Source organism: Ylistrum balloti, unplaced genomic scaffold, assembly GCF_031769215.1.
Source record: "Ylistrum balloti isolate Yb309-2 unplaced genomic scaffold, AGI_CSIRO_Ybal_v1 Utg371758, whole genome shotgun sequence".
NCBI classification, from domain to species: Eukaryota; Metazoa; Mollusca; class Bivalvia; order Pectinida; family Pectinidae; genus Ylistrum; species Ylistrum balloti.
In genome coordinates, this window is record NW_026782880.1 from 3,342 (window position 1) to 20,662 (window position 17,321).

The 17,321-nt window shown below is 33.3% G+C and overlaps 1 protein-coding gene and 1 long non-coding RNA gene across 2 annotated transcripts; one reads left to right on the forward strand and one right to left on the reverse strand.

Moving 5' to 3' along the window:
* Positions 1 to 4,571: 4,571 nt before the first annotated feature.
* LOC132563522 (uncharacterized) lies at positions 4,572 to 6,707 on the reverse strand. The gene is made up of 3 exons (XR_009554807.1): positions 6,608 to 6,707; positions 4,949 to 5,111; positions 4,572 to 4,698 (listed from the first exon to the last, which is right to left on the reverse strand). It is a non-coding gene; the product is annotated as an uncharacterized LOC132563522 (long non-coding RNA).
* Positions 6,708 to 6,791: 84 nt separating this feature from the next.
* On the forward strand, positions 6,792 to 15,205 carry LOC132563521 (uncharacterized). Its single transcript, XM_060228266.1, is given in 9 exon segments — positions 6,792 to 6,814; positions 8,923 to 11,725; positions 11,727 to 12,210; positions 12,603 to 12,727; positions 13,122 to 13,217; positions 13,377 to 13,472; positions 13,864 to 13,921; positions 14,748 to 14,907; positions 15,155 to 15,205. Coding segments are annotated over 8 exon segments (3,687 nt in total). The 5' UTR covers positions 6,792 to 6,814; positions 8,923 to 9,068; the 3' UTR covers positions 15,166 to 15,205.
* The last annotated feature ends 2,116 nt before the right edge of the window (positions 15,206 to 17,321 follow it).

Genomic DNA, 17,321 nt, shown 5'->3' on the forward strand with positions numbered 1-17,321 from the left:
GTTGCGTGCTCCCTGCCATAAGCATCGCGATAGCACGTCCTCTATCAGCCTGTGATAACCGTGGCATAATTGTAAAAGGAACTATTGTTTGGCGATGATGTGTCTCGATGTTAGTGATAAATTGATACTGGTTTGAATGAAAATGAACGCATATGTTTGTACAGGCATGGTTTTTGATGTTTTTACTGCGCCGGATGTGCATAGGTTTCTCGTCATACCTGGTTGATTTTGACCATTGGTTGTGCATAGGTTTCTCGTCATACCTGGTTGATTTTGACCATTGGTTAGGGTGATAGGCAGGGTGCACTTTTAATTCTGCGATTTTTATACAGCTATGTATATTTAATACAAAATTAATAACAATTTTCCAAGTTGCGTTTATTTTTCGTTTCAGTACATAAAAAAAAACTTTTTGTAGAAAATATCACCGCATACTTTGTTTGTTGTTTACAAATGTGTAAAAGATCGCTGTATACCGAGTTTTTAGTTTACAATTGTCTAGAAAAATCACTGTATACTGAACATAATACGACTTCTGTTTGAAACCTTCATTTGAACTTAGATAGTATTTTTTTTTATTTATCTTAAAAGTCTACCCTCAACAATTTTGTGTATGCAATCTTGTACTAGGATATTGACATGACAAGATTACATTGCTGATCAAAGCATGGAAAGAATACTGCATAAAGAAAACAAGATATAAGCATCTTTATCATGTTTTTATTTTTATTATTATCATTATTATTATTTTTCCATGATGTCTGTCCACATGGAATTTGTAAGCAATCTTGTGCATTCTTATACCACCAAAAGGATGGGTAAATGGAATCAAGTTGTCTAACTGTCCATCCATATGTTTGTCTGTCTGTGGACACATCTTGTCTAGACAACTCCCATGAAACTTTACAGTAATATTCGGGACAATGTGTAGATGTGCATGCACCATTTTCCCCTCGAAATATTTATTGCCATGGCAACTGGTCAATATAGACAGGTTTTGCATGTCGGTCAACTGCTAAACCTGTGGACCAATTTCAACAAAACTTCGCAGGAATATTAGGGAACATGTGCACATGCCGCTGTGTTTCAGAGGATGTTTCTGTGCAAAAGGTCACCATGGGGAGATAACTAAGGCTGTGGGTGTTGGGGGTATTAGTTATCATTTGGACTACAGTTTCAGTTATCCCTGGGCAATGTGGAGAGGATATAGTAATGATTTTGAGGATTGAATGTAGAGGTCACAGTACTTGCATGAGTACAATATGATTACCTTGTAAACGCATTGAGACCAATACAGTTAGTATACCTTAATCAAATTTGGAACATGTATCCCTTATGAATAAAATATCTTGCGACAAGTTTTAGAGAACAAAGAATATATAAACATGAAAAATTGGAACAAAGACAATATCTACTTGAAGATTCCCTGAAAAAGTACAAGGTGAATAAGACCAGGTTTTCCAGAAGAATAGGCATCTTCTATTTTAAGTTATGGTGACAAGTCATGTTTGTTTTAGAAAATTGGCACTCTTATGCAGTCATTTACAAACAATCTGGAAAATGAAGCTGTCCAATATTTGTATGTAGCATGTTATTTGCATGATGGTCTAACTAATGGTCTTAATCCAATAAGATATGCAGTCTTTAAAGTGATAACATGGTGTCCAAGATCAACATTCCCTACAATGTATCCAAAGAAATGGACAAATTCCCTATCATTGCATCTTGGAGCCTACTTGGGACATGTATTACAGAAGTAATGTGTACTATGCTTGTTATTTCTGATATCTGCTGGTCATTTTTTATGGGCTGCAATGATTTACTGCTTGCATATAGTTGGTTTCAGTATATAGCAAGCTAATAACAAAGAATTTATTTTTTAATGGTCTTAGCATACCAGTACTTTCATTTTATTTCTCTGGTGTGTAACTAAAGGTAAACAAATGTAACCAGTGATCATACTCTATTAATGATTGAACACCTTTGATTGATGTTGAGTAAGTGTACAGATGCCATTCTTTGTTTGATGTTGTGCATATCTACACTGAAATTCCCTTTGGCATTTTGACTGATGCTAGTCAGTGCAGTTGATTACACTTGACATTTCCTTGATTTGTTCTATTATAAATTAAGGAATTTCTACTTAGGTAATAGAATCCTTAATTGCAGTTAAATCTCACTGAAACTGAATGTTACATTTCAATTAAGTTTACCAAACTTCATTTGAATATCCAAATATATGTATCTTTAATTTAATATTCTAATTTTACAGGTCAACTTAGAACTAGTTTTAAATCTAAATTTAGATGCTGGAAACTGGGAAATTTCCAGTTTGACATCTTATTTCTGGTAATTCAGTAAAGGGCCTGTTTCCAGTAATGTTAATTCTCCATAGGAGCCTGCCCCCGTATAATTTCTTATCTAGCTCAACTACTGTTTTTTTCTTTTCCGAAAAATAATTTTACACCTTTCCGACACCCAGATTTCATAATTTCAGTGAAAATGTATTTTTATAAAGTTGTCAATTTCAGCATCAAAGACATAAGTTCGTAAATAAAAGAAGGTTATCTCGAAATTGTAATTCGCAACATAGTATAAATTTCTTTTGATAAATATTTCCAAAACATCGAGTTTATTCATAAAACATAAAAAAAATATATTCTCGGATGAAAATGCACTTGCAGAGACACAATTATGAAGAAAAATGCCATAAATTTGCAATTTTCTCCCGTTATGTAGTTTTGGATGCAAATTTCCATCAGAAAATCAGATAGAGCTTTACTTGTTTCATATGTGTACCAAAAATCAGCTAATTCCATGTGGTGGAACGTTCTCATATCGCCACCTGAATGTGGTTGTAAATTGAAAGAAAAGGGTAAATGAGTAACAACCTTGTCTGAATCCCTATTATATAGCTTATTATATACAAACTTTTATATTGAATATCAGAGCGGATATTTTCATGACAGTTTTATGATGTAAAAAAAAAAAAATAAATAAATAAAGTACTGTTTCCCCGTCTCGATCTTGATTACTTGAGAACCTCTGGCTCCTGGTTAAATCGCCGAACATTTAAGTGATGACGGCGACTATGAGGTGTGGCTTTATCAGCACTCCCCAGACCTTCTCCGATGTCAAATACATTCTCGACACAAAAGCCAAACGAAATATAACGTTTGGATACGGTTCACCGTTTCACCCGATGTTGAGGCCCCAATAAAGGACTACTACTGCCAGTGCCCAGTTGGAGAGAGAACGATGGGAATGTGTGCGCACATCTCCAGTATCTTGTACTACCTTGGGTATTACAGGACGCTGGAAAACCCTCGACCATTACAACCACAGGTAAAGAAATTCCGACAAAACTTGAATAGTTTTCCATGCGGCAACAGAGTGCATATGTCGAAAGTATGTTTTGGGCTCTATATGAAAGATCCCCGTTACCATGTGACTAACCAAACTTATAAATATAGGTATTATACAATCGCCCGTAGCTATGAACACTCCCGTAAATGTGAAAACCAACCAAAATCACGTTTTGTTTGTTGTTCTGTCTATTTGTCAGCCAATGTCTTCAACCACGGGGACTTACGAAGTAGCCATCTTGGATTTTTTTATGAAAAAGTGTTTCTCTCACTTTTTTTCATATCTGTGTACATATTCTCAACATACTGAGTAAATACTCTCGTTTTTTTGTTAATTATCTAAAGAAAGTCGAAAATCAGCAATTCAACCATAGGCTAATTCAACCCAACATTTGAAAATGTTCCACCACTTACATTTTGATGATTTTTCCTCTCATCAATAGCATATTACGTACTATTTAATAGGATAAAAATTGGTTTGCATCCAACGCCCATAAAAGGGTGTCTAAAATGTTATCATCGAAAATGGCATTTTTGAGATTGTTTCTTCCATAAAACAGCCAAATGGTGCGATGGAAACATGATTTTTTGTCACAATCATGACCTGAATGTATTCTTTACGGTGACTATCATTTGATTAGATTTTCATTAATATTTTACATAACATGCACATTTTATCGACACTTAGCTTCTGAAAGGTACAACTTTGAGGAGCCATAAAAAACAAACCAAGTGACCTAAATCTCTATACTTGATAGATTTGTGACCACAACGGCATGGGCAATGCACCACCAACAGGAAATTTGAATCAGAGAAGGGGCCGTTTTGGAAACCGGCCCTTTAATCTAAAATCACATTTTGTGTGTATTTGGTCATATAGAATTTGCATGCACTGAATTTCCTATAACCCATTAACTAACCTCTGCTTGTATGTTATATTGTCATCTGTTTTTCTGTGAATTGTAAAGTGGGCAGATTTTGAATAAAAACTGCCTCATCTTTACATTAGCATATATCACAAATAGTTTGCAGTGTGTTAAGTAAATCTGTTTGCACTAGTATGTATGATTGCACAGTTCTATTTTGGATTGGGGTATAATACACAATGCTACATGTTTGCCAAACACAATACCTCCAAGCAAGGAGCTCACCATAATAGTTGCAGTAAGGAAGTAAGATTTTGTCAGTCTTTAGTTAACACAAAAATAATTGTTACGAATCTTCAGCTTTATTATGAAGCAATAATTTGTTTTCATATCAATTCAGGGTGTGTTATTATTCACATGGCTCCAGAGAATTTTTCTTGACAAAATTTTCACTTGGTGTCTTCCAGCTGAAAATGAAAAAAAAAAAAAAAAAAATGAGAAAAACAAGAATGTATGTGAAATATTAAATGTGTGATGCAATCCATCTATAAACCCTTGCTGCTGTGTCTTTTGCTTCAGTGTGCACTGCTGGGTGCTTTTCACATTTTATGATTTAACTGGGTTAACTTCAAACTTAACTTAGCATCAAAAATATTTTTATTGAACAATTCATTTAATACATAATGACTGATGTTATCGCTGCATATATCTACACACCTGGAATTTGTAATAAAGAGGAGAGAGAACCAGCAACACTGATTACAGGAATGTTCAATTTTTCCAAAACATCAGTTGCTATGACAGTTTACTTCATCTCGTTTAAAATCCAAAGTCTTTTTTATTTTTTTGCAATGTACATAACCCATGGCCATTCATTAACCTGAAAAGAATAAAACATTTTGATTTAAATGATGAATAATTATCTGAGCCAACATTCTTTAGCTGTTTGGTTTATCTATTCTTTTATTTATTTATCTATTTATTTATTTACTTTGATATGAATACAAAAAAAGTCGTAGTGAAAACTCCTGTACAAGTGGTATAAAATTTGTATGGCACTTCTATAGCGTTCTATAGCTTTCTTGGAAATGTTTACTTCATATATACAGATGAGAACAGTTTCTTAATAAATCAAATTTAAATTTAAAACACAATCATTCATTAAAACTTCAGTAAAACTGAAGTTGATATCTTGCAATTTAATATGAAATCCTTGTTCACATGTCATCACAAGTTATTTAATAATTAAGATAACTTTATAAGATATTGACTTCAGTTTACATTATTTTTATAGTTTTTAATTGGGAAAAGTAATCATGGGTGAGAGGCACTTGTTTTGAAATTAGTTAGGTGTTGGGGTTAAATCCCCATTTTTGTAATTAATATTCCATATACTAAATGTTCCATGAATAGTGGGGTTGCTTAAAAAAATAAAGATAAATTTGTAAAAGCTCAAACAGAAATTGGAAACAATTTAACAAATGATAACTCATTATCAGTTCATTTCAGATATTAGACAATTTGTAAAAGCACAAACAGAAATTGGAAACAATTTAACAAATGATAACTCATTATCAGTTCATTTCAGATATTAGACAATTTGTAAAAGCTCAAACAGAAATTGGAAACAATTTAACAAATGATAACTCATTATCAGTTCATTTCAGATATTAGACAATTTGTAAAAGCTCAAACAGAAATTGGAAACAATTTAACAAATGATAACTCATTATCAATTCATTTCAGATATTAGACAATTTGTAAAAGCTCAAACAGAAATTGGAAACAATTTAACAAATGATAACTCATTATCAGTTCAGTTCAGATATGACATCTTCCATATAAAAGTGCACCACTGTCTGTCAACATGTGTAAAGTCATTTATTTCTGCTAGTTAAGGTTTTTAATTGAAATTATTATTTCATGATGTTGTTATCTTCCATTTTTATCAGTAAAAAACACTTTCAATGAAGAAAAAATCAATGCATATAATAATAAATGAATTTTGATTTTGATTTAATTGGTGTTTTTGACAGATTTTAACTCCTTGACAAACAGACATGGCAAATGATGATGTATTTTTAAATAATTGGTTTTGTTGTATGCCACCTCTTTTATGCAAAACGTATATCTTGTATCACATATTTTATGTTTGTGAGCCTTAAACTGTTATTCTTTATACACAATAAAAGAAATTAAGAATATAAATTGGAAATGATGATGTGTTTTTGTGTCTGTCAAACTTCATGACGTTTTTGCTCACTTTTAGAGATGGGCTGTGCACGTCTATTTTCAAAATATTTCTGCATTTAACTGATATAAAATTGTAACTTTAAAAAAAAAAGGAAAAAAGTTCATAAGCCATTGCTATATCACCTGGAAATTACGGATAATATGCTCTCAAGAATAACTAACGTCATGTCCGTCAAACTCGGAAATTTCATTCGCTGACGATGGCCATCGGTCTATACCGGCCTACGCTTAGCTCCCTTACGATGAAGCCAAGTGCTTCCGCTAGGATCGCTGCATGTCTAGCAATAACAAATATGGCCGGCGGACAGGAGGAATTGGAGGAGGATGCAGGTAAAAACAATGAATTACCGATGTCTGTCAAATTAACTGACGTTTACAAGTGATGACGTTTGAATCACGAAACCCCGCAAACATGGTTCTATGCTGTTTTTTTCACAGAAGGCCCTAACCTATATCCAATGTTTCATTTTTTGACAGAATCCGACGAGAATTTCAAAACGATATGAGGTTTCGCGGGTTTTTGTTGTCAAACGTCATTTTTTGACCGACATATTATTATGAACGTCACGATTTTGACAGAAATGTTATAATGAACGTCTGTGTTTTGACAGACACACCAGGGTAAACGTCAGCATGTTGACGGACATCACTTTGTGAACGTCAGTTTTTTGACAGAACATGATTTTATGAGTGATAATTCGCCATTTTAAAATTAAATAAATATAAATAATAATATATCTTATAAGGATTACAATCGTATTACAAAATTGGAACATTCAACAAATTCTATTTCTACATGTACAGTATAATAAAAAATGAATGTAATGTTTACTCAATGAAACTTGAATTAGTTTTATGCATTTTGAATAAACAAGTTTCATCTGTCTACCTCATGTCCATTGCTGATAAATAAACTCAAGTGGAATATTCAAAAAAAGAAGAAGAAGAAAAAAACCACAGAAATGAAAAAAAGTATGCGAAACAGTAACATGCAACAAAATAATGATGTACAGAAATTCAAATTTCCCACACGGAAAACTGCATGTTCAGACGAACATTTATGAGAAAAAATACTCAAGTTTGACAAAACATTGTCAAAACAATGAAGATCCTTTTTTGTTACAAATCTCTCAGTCAATTTTGTCATAAACTGTTTATAATGATGGAGTACGTGTTCGTGTGGGTACTTGTGCCTATTAAAATGTCTTGCGACCTATAGCCAAACACGATGCACATATATATCTTAACAAGTACATGAGAAGAAAGCAGAAGGGATCTTTCTGTGAAATTTAGAAATTAAGCAAAGTTAAAAATATTTCCAATTTGTTTTAATTTTTTGGTATTCTGACCCTACTATTAAAAAGGAATTCTGTTGTTAGTGACCAATTATCATAATTTTCAAAAGATCAACAAAACATTAAGAAACAATCAGATTAATATTCCAGTTTCTTTACTATCAACTTCACTTTCAAGGTTTTAATATTGGTTGAGGTTTTTAAAGCCTTTGTAAATGAGAACAAATACCATACCAACATGCTAACAAAATCATAATTCAAACTTAATTAATGACCATTAAATCAAGGGCAAAATCAAAACAAAGGCAAGATCTACTTGGAGAGTCCCTGAAAAAGTACAAGAATAAGATCCATGTGTTCCTGAAGTGTTTAAGCGTCTTCTGCTACATCAATGACACCCTCATGTAGACCTTGGATAGCTACATGTAGGTCAATTCAAGTTTAAAGGTCTTTATATAAATTAATGTATACCGTATAACAGTGTTGTTATTAGTGCTGGGAATCTGTTGAAATTTCCTGATCAATCATCAAAGTAAATTGCACAGAATACTTTTCAATAATTTTATTAATGTTGAAAATAATTTCAATGTTGAAATAATTTATTTTCTTACATCACGATGTCAAGTATTTTTGATGAAAATCTTTTACAGATTTCTTACTTAATAAATTGATCAAGCATCTCAGATAAGTGATCCTCAATGAACTTGATTAATCGAAACAACACTAGTTGTTATGCCCACCTCTTACCACAAAGTGTGTGATCAAATGGACTAAAGCCATTCAAAAATATGGTCTAAAAAATGTCTGACCTCATGTCGTTCAAGGAAACAGAACATTTCCTGACAAAATTGTGGTAGCGACCATAAAATTTTCTTATAATCTTCATCATGCTGCCACATGAGTTTGTTTACCAGCTGTCTAGATCTTATGTAAAAGTCATGATATCTAGTACAACCCCATGAATATCCGATCAACTGGGACATGGAGACATCATGGGTAGGGGAAGCAGGGATATAACTGTGCATAAAAGGGAAATTGACAATATTTATACAAAACCTTAACCTTGACAATGGAATTGATAGTGAATATAACCTATCATGTAAATAAATCTGTGTCTCTGACATTAACTCTTCCTTTTTTTAGGTGAATCAGGAATCCGGAGCCGGAAACAAAATCCAAACTATGATTTATACCTGAAAAAACAGAAAGAAAGATCAAAAAAAGCAAAAGATCACCTGAAAGAAAGAGATCTAAGGAAAGACACACATGCATTGGAAAAAAAGGCAAGAATGTTGGAAAAGCAGAGGGAGCGGCAAAAGAGATACATGGAAAAAAAGAAGAACAGAGACCAAGACCATCCAGGTGAATATCAAATGAAAGTTTCAAAGTCAAAATCCCCAAAAGTTGTTATACAGACAAGAAAGAGTATTAAATCTAAAAAGGAATATAATCGTATCAAAAAACAAGAATCCCGTGCCAGAATGTCTGTACAGAAGAAAAATTGGATAAAAAAGAAAGACCGAGAAACAAAAAGAGTCAAAAGACAACAGATCACTAACACAAAACGAAAACTTGAAACCTCCTTAACAAACATAGAAAAAACACCATTTTCTTCAAAGAAAACAGTCAGACAAGCTTTCCCATCATCACCAAGGAAGTTTGTGAAAGTGTTGGACAATTTACAAAAAAATCTCTCTCCACACAAGAAGGCAGTGATGGAAACAATCTCAGTCAAAAATGATGAAGAATTATTGATAAAAACCCTTAAAAAAACACCAAAAGGTAAATCAGCACTGAAAGAAGTAGCCAGGCAGTATAAAAACAAGAGTAGAAGATTTGTTGCGAAGAAACTGGAAATGAACAGAAGAACAATCAGTTTAAACCAGAAAAAGGTCCCTGAAGGTAAGAGGTGCAATGCTGTAAATGAAACTATCAAGAAGTTCTACTTTCGGGAGGATATTTCTAGAGTTTTGCCCAAGAAGCGTTACACTACAAACGCTGGTCCAGGTTACTTGATGCAAGTGACAGTGTCAGAAGCTCATGCATTGTACAACAAGGAACACAAATTACAAGTAAGTCTCGGACGATTTGCTGCTAAACGACCAAAGAATGTACGAAAGCTTGACATCAACTGCAGAGAATTTTGTTGTTGTGTATATTGCATAAACATACGAAAGAAAATGCTGACATTAAGTCGACACGTAAAAAGAGAATCCAAAGTTACCTCTGAAGGTAAAATATGCGAGATGTTGCTTTGTCCTAAGTCAGATGCAGAGAGGTTCTTCAAGATGGATTGTATAAATGGAACATGTAAAACATGTGGTCCGAGGGAAACCAGAAAACAAAAGCTTAGTACTTTTTATCAAGAGATCTCAGATGAGACGCTATTGACCTGGAGTAGATGGACCTACACTGAAATTGAGAAAAAGAAAAAACGTATCCTCACTACAAGACCAGGACAGAAACATGAACTGCTCGAAGAATTCCTTAAAGACATTGAGGAGCCAACGTCAGGAACATCTTTTTTTCAACACTTGAACACTGCCAATTGGCAAACTATGCAGTTTACTTCCATCAAACAGAACCTGCCTGAAAACTGCCTATTGCAAGTAATGGACTTCGCAAGAAACCGGGAGGTAAAATACCAGGATGAAATCAAATCGGTGTATTACAGTAAGGAACAAATTACCATCCATTCCATTGTGTCCTGCTATAAATCCTAAAATGGAACTGTCCGTGAGTCAGATGTTATCATATCAGAGGATATCAACCATGATTATCATGCTGTCCAGCACTATCAGGACATTGTCTACAACCATATAATATCCACCTGGAGGGAGCCTGAAGAAAATGTAGTGTTTAGTGATGGTTGTAGTGCACAGTACAAGAGTAAGGGCCCATTTAGAGATCTTGCCAATTTGAATAGAAAAGTGAACAGAAATTTTTATGGATCAGAACACGGAAAGGGAGACTGTGATGCTGAAACAGGCGTAATCAACAAAGCCATCGATAGAGCTATCAATGGGAACAAGGTTATCATAAATAATGCACTTGATACTTTTCATTACTGTAGATATCATCTGGAAATCGATGATGTATTTTCAAAAAGAAAGTTCTTCTTCGTGAAGAAAGATGACATCAGCAGAGAGAAACAAATGGACATAAAAACTGTAAGTGGTACAAGGAAATTACACCAAATTCAAAACGACCCTGCTAACCCCGGAGTATTATACACTCGAGAACTTTCATGCTTCTGTTGCAAACCTGACCAAAGACACAATATCTGTATCAACAGCAAAAGCATACAACCATATAAGAGGATTCAGCTACAAAGTATTGAACAAAATGCTTCAAAGTTGAAAAGCACCAAGGAGACTACAAAAGACACTGAAAGACAAAGTCATGAAGATGAGAAGTTGCAGACAGCGCACAAGGGCAACAACAAACGGACAGAAATTCGTGCTAGAAAGAGATCGCAGGAAAAAGATTTAGAGACTATACCATTAAAACAGAAAACCTTGTCAGACAAAACTACATCAAACAAAGGAAAACTGGAGACCACTACAGTGGAAACACCACAATCCACAGAACCAGTGTTTACAGATATCTTAAAAACCCTAAGAAAGTGCAAAACCTATGAAGATTTGAAGACCAAGGCTTTCTCTTATGCACAAGTCATTCCAGATGTGAAAGCCAAGAAGAGATGTTTCTCTAGGAATACATTTACAGTTGACGCTGTAGCATTGGAGCTTCTTCCTTGTGACACACCAGGGGAAGCTAAATATCCGGTAGTAGTTGGCGCCGATGGCAACTGGCTTCCCCGCTGTGGTTCCATTCATATATTTGGGAATGAAACACACCATGAAGAAATTAGGGCACGCATAGTCATAGAGATGGTAACAAATGAGGATATTTATTTGGACTGGCACCATTTGGCTAAAGGGACCCCTCTCTGGTAAAGCTGCTCAAAGATTACCTGCACATTACGCTACATATTCAGAGCAATATATACAGGGAGACATCCTGACCAATGATATCATTCGAAGTATTTATCATCAGGAAGCGTTGGAAGTTGTGAAAAAGTCCTCTTACATGGGCATTTGGCAATTGTTCGCATTATCCACAGTGATGCACAGTTCTCTGTTTTCTGCTTACCCTGAGCTTGGAAATCCAAATGTAAGGATGGATCTTCACAGACAAATATTACCATTGGGGAAGAAGACTACAGATGTCTGCATTATGTGGTCATCGACTAGATCAGATATGCAGTCCAACCACTGGGTCCCCAATCATTTTGTCCCCATGCTGCCCATGGATCTACCTGCTGATGTGATGGATGATCATACATGTATGTTTGAGGATGGTGACGATCAGCCAATGGAAATCTCAGGCCTATCGGATGTGCTGGAATGTCTTGGATTTGAATATGAGGTGAGTACCTTATATATACCATAATACATTTCCATTCTAAATCAATGCTTGGTACTCCATTTAGCACGAATTGTGGAGTAATTTCTACATATATATACATTTATGAGGAATGTGTTGTTAAATGACTAGGTCTGTTAATCGGACGTTGAGTCTGATACACACTATGAAATCTAATTATTAATTCAAAACATTTTAATAAGTCATCATGACATGTATACAAATTAAAAACAACAGTTTAACTTTTTACTGTCCTGCTATTTTGTTTCCGCTTTTATATAATATGACCTGTGCTATTCATCTGAAGTAAGTCCCTATGCATTATTTTGTTTACATTTTCATCAGTTATTGAACTGTATATATGTACTCATTAATTTTGATGATTTGCTTGACAGCTATCTTCATCCATGGAGGATCTAGCTCCTTTGCTGACATCACAGCAGTTATCTCCATCCATATACGAGCAGCCATCTACACCTGTAGTTGATCCAAATCCATGGCCAGCTCTCTCACAATCAAGGTACATGACTTATATTAAAAAAATATTAGTTAAAAATATGAATTTTTTAAAACTTATTAATGAAAGGTATTGTCCTAAGCTAACAATGTAGTTTGGCACAGATATCATGAATTGGCTAGCCATCACCATTCAACGTTTTTTTATGTACTGTTTAATTGGAATAGACACCAATATTTTGCACATGAAATATTCAAATTACTGTGACTGTAATATTTATATACCTTCCATGTAGTATGGAATTTTGCATTTTTCGTTTTTGAAGTTCGCACACAAAAATCACTGGACACATTACTTTCAGGTTGTTCCTGCCTGGGACAAACTTGTGGATAACAATTTCAATAGTTTTCCTCATATATACAGCGTATATACATGTATATATTTAATTCATTTACAGCATCAAATTACCAAAAGAGGATTTGGTCCATGGACACCAGTCTCCCATGTCTCCCATATGTGACTTTAAGGACAATATTGACAATTTAAGCTCAAGGTTTGTAGAAATTTTCGTCTAGTCTAATGGTCTACTCTAACCTATATAGCGTGTTAACACGAAATGTATTCGTCCATTAGGTATACTAGTTCAGTAATGTTAAGGGAATCTCAAGTATGTTGTGATAAAACTTAAGTCTGAATTTATTTTAATTTACAGCATCAAATTACCAAAAGAGGATTTGGTCCATGGACACCAGTCTCCCATGTCTCCCATACGTGACTTTAAGGACAATACTTACAATTTAAGCTCAAGGTTTGTAGAAATTTTCGTCTAGTCTAATGGTCTACTCTAACCTATATAGCGTGTTAACACGAAATGTATTCGTCCATTAGGTATACTAGTTCAGTAATGTTAAGGGAATCTCAAGTATGTTGTGATAAAACATTTGATACAACTTGAGTCTGAATGTTATGAAAGAGAAGGATTTTTAAATAAGGCAACCAAAGATATGTTTTTCGAACATATGTTATTTCTCAAATATTTGCTATTAGTTTGCTTATGTTGTCATGTCTCAAAGCAGTAAATTTGTTTCTGTAAATTTATGAAGTTAAAATCAATATCTCGACACTTCTTTTTCCTGTTTCAATGGATGGTAGAGTTTCTATTTTGAATTTGAAACAAATGCCCCTATCCAAATTTACAGGTTTATCTCAGGGACATATATCTCTGTCAGCCATGGCAACAGAGTGTTTCCTGCTGTTGTAAGTGAATCATAAGTTGATGATTGATTGGATACTGATCATGAGAGTAATATTTGTGAACGTGTTTTTCTTGAGGGTTGGACAGGGGGAAAGAAATTTACCAGACTTATGACCTTATATTATTCTGTTTATATTTACTACTGAAATGATGTGAAATCAAGTATTTATAAAGCAAATCAAGTGATTTACAGTATTCAAGTTACCACATCTATATTGTTGATAACTATTATCAATACAATTTGATAATGAACTGCAACCCCAATCCCAGAAGTTAAAACCAACATCTCACAAAATATTATCTTCAATTCAGTATCTTTGTTTGATTGACATTTTGATTACTTTTGTATTACATGTCAGTTGTTAATCATGTTGAATTAATTTTGATTGTTCTTAAAATATGCCCTTGGAAGACCAATGAGATACATTCCTCTTCCATTGGATCATATATTGATTTTGATTCATTTAAAGTGGTGAATTATATAATGTTTGTGTTCACTCTGAAGAAAATAAGTATTTGTTGTTTGAATGAAAAGCGAAGTTAAAAAGACACCATATCCAAAAGATGAATAATGGCTTTAATTGGAATTATGTATTGTAATTCAAATCATTGATTGATAACAGTAAAATAAATTATGAATATTATTAGTTATTCTGTCCATATGGTCAAATCAAGTTCATGGTCCATTTTACTTATGTCATAATAAGTCATTTGCTAAGTTTCATTTTCTCTGGGCACTTATTGGTATTAACAATATCTATAGCACTGATTCATATTACACATTCTTTCCAACTGCCACCAATTGCAGTCATACCTATATTTACTTAGGTTGAGAATTGGCCATGGGTCACATTTTTCTGCCAGTCATCCAAGAAAGGGAACTGGATACCCGGAAACATCCAACACACAGTTGTTGAATCTGATGTCTTGCAGATTCTTGATGCTCCAAACATGCAGATGTCTGGCACAAGGATTCACTACCAGTTTGGTAAGATAGATTAAGACATGTACTTCATTAAGTATCAATGTTGAAAATATATATATAGTAAATATTTACAATACTGTATATATTGTATATATTGTAGAATATTACATTTGTATTTTCACTCCTGTACAAAATATTGGTTTATTTGTACATACAGTTTTATTTAATGAGACAAATGGTAAATCAATATCTATTCTATTGAACCATTTCTAAACACACCTTTGATTTTTTTTTTTTTTTTTACTTTCAGAATCACTTTGAAGAATATCCACAGACTACAATAAAACAATTTGAATTTGAATCTGAATTGTTGTTGCTTTTTTCTGGCTCATTAGTCCACCATATTACTGGATACAAAAACTTACCCTTCCATTTTCATTTTAGAAGAAATTAGACAATTATTTTAGGAAAAAAGATATCCAACTTTAACTACAAAGATACATTTAATATATATGCAATAATGTAACCTCATTATGTTTTCAAGTTATGTAGCACCGCAATGTCCCTGCATTGTTATGTCTTGATCTTGTCTGATAATTGCTTTCAATAGAAGTAAATGTTGAAATGCTTACAAACAGATCTTAATAAAATATAGTTATAACAATACCAGTCAAAATAAAACTAAAAACAAATGTCTGTCAAATCATGACATTATAAAGAAAATGTCTGTCAAAGTATGACATTAGCAAAACCTTGTCTGTCAAAGTATGACATTAGCAAAACCTTGTCTGTCAAAAGAATGACATTAGCAAAACCTTGTCTGTCAAAATGTGACATTAGTCAAAAGATGTCAGTCAAAAAGTGACATTTGCAATTGTATTTTTTTTAAATCATTCTTTATTATGAACTTTGAGAATTCTACCAAAATGTTTTCTTTACACAGATGAATTTTTTTATAATTTTTTTCATATATGTCTGTCAAAATGTCCATCAAAATATGACATTAGCACTTAATTCTACCAAAATGTTTTCTTTACACAGATGAGTATAATTTTTTTCAAATTGTAACAAATATATCAAATATTTACGTGCAAATTGGAGGTATTCAAATTTATGTCCGTCACTAATGTCATATATGTCTGTCAAAATGTCCATCAAAATATGACATTAGCACTTAAGATTTAAAAATTAAATTAAATTAAAAATTCAGCTCTTCCCAGCCACGATTTATGTAAAATATGCTTCAGAAGAGGCTTTTGCATCAATATCTGAACTTTTCAGCAAATTTTACTGAGTCATATTTTCTTCTCAATATGGAAGATGTCATAAAGGCCCAAAGAGAACACCCCCCCCCCCCTCCCCTGCCTTTGGCATGGGTAGTCTTTGTATGTATACATGTGGCTGTTAGTTAGTCCAGTGGGTGTCATTCACTGTGATTGTTTACTGCAAGTCTTCACTGTTATCTATTGATTATTTCGTGTCCAAATCAAAGCTGAAAAAAGCTTTAAAGCAGATTAAATGTTCAGTTAATATTAAAATTTGGTAATTTAAAAAAAAAAAATTAATTCTACGAAAAAAAATGAAGTTGTAATTTGAAATTGAAAAACTTTTTTGTATAGGTATATGTAGGAATTATTCAAGTTTATATACCAATTTACAGAACTGAAATATCTTAATAATTGCAAAATCTGTTTCATTTTTCCGGACGCTTGGTGTCTGTGATATGTACAGCAAAGTGTATGTAAAGCTGAGTTAAAATCTCAGTCTGAGAGGGGTTTTTCAATTCTTCATAACTCCTGTTTTATTTGACCTACGCTGATTCTGTTTACGCCGAAATGTTTGAAATAGCTCACAGTTGATGAAAATATTTTTTTTTTTAAATTTAAAAAATACTTCCGGGTTCAGTACCCACGAATGAAGTCCCTAAAAAATGTATGTATATTTGGGAAAAAAATAATATGCCTCTTTGAAATGGATGTTTGCCTATAAATTTGCTGTAGATGTGTTATAGAGATGATAATCTAGCTGTCAGTGTGTAAATCATTCATATTGAACATGTATTTTGTGCTGCAGGATCCGGTGTAAAAAGTCCTGTTTTCACCTTTACCCCTGACCCGGATGTATATAATTGACGTTGGTGACACACATGGAGGTATATCTCCAGAAAATGCCCAACATGATGGGTTGAAACTTTTACATTTTGCTTCTCAGATGTTGATCTTGGCCAGGTGAAATGGAAATTTGCAGATGAAACTTTGGGACTTAGTTATGAATTTTAATGTTACAATGAAACATATAGTGAAATTAATTGTGGTCTTAGTCCTTAATGACATGCCTAAAAATCCATGTTTTTATTTCTCATACCCACATTTTTTGACCGATTCTCATACAAATTGGCATGGTTGTTCTATATTTCATGACTGATTAGGTAGTGAAATAATTTTTAATTCATCACTTCGATTATAATTAAAATTTTA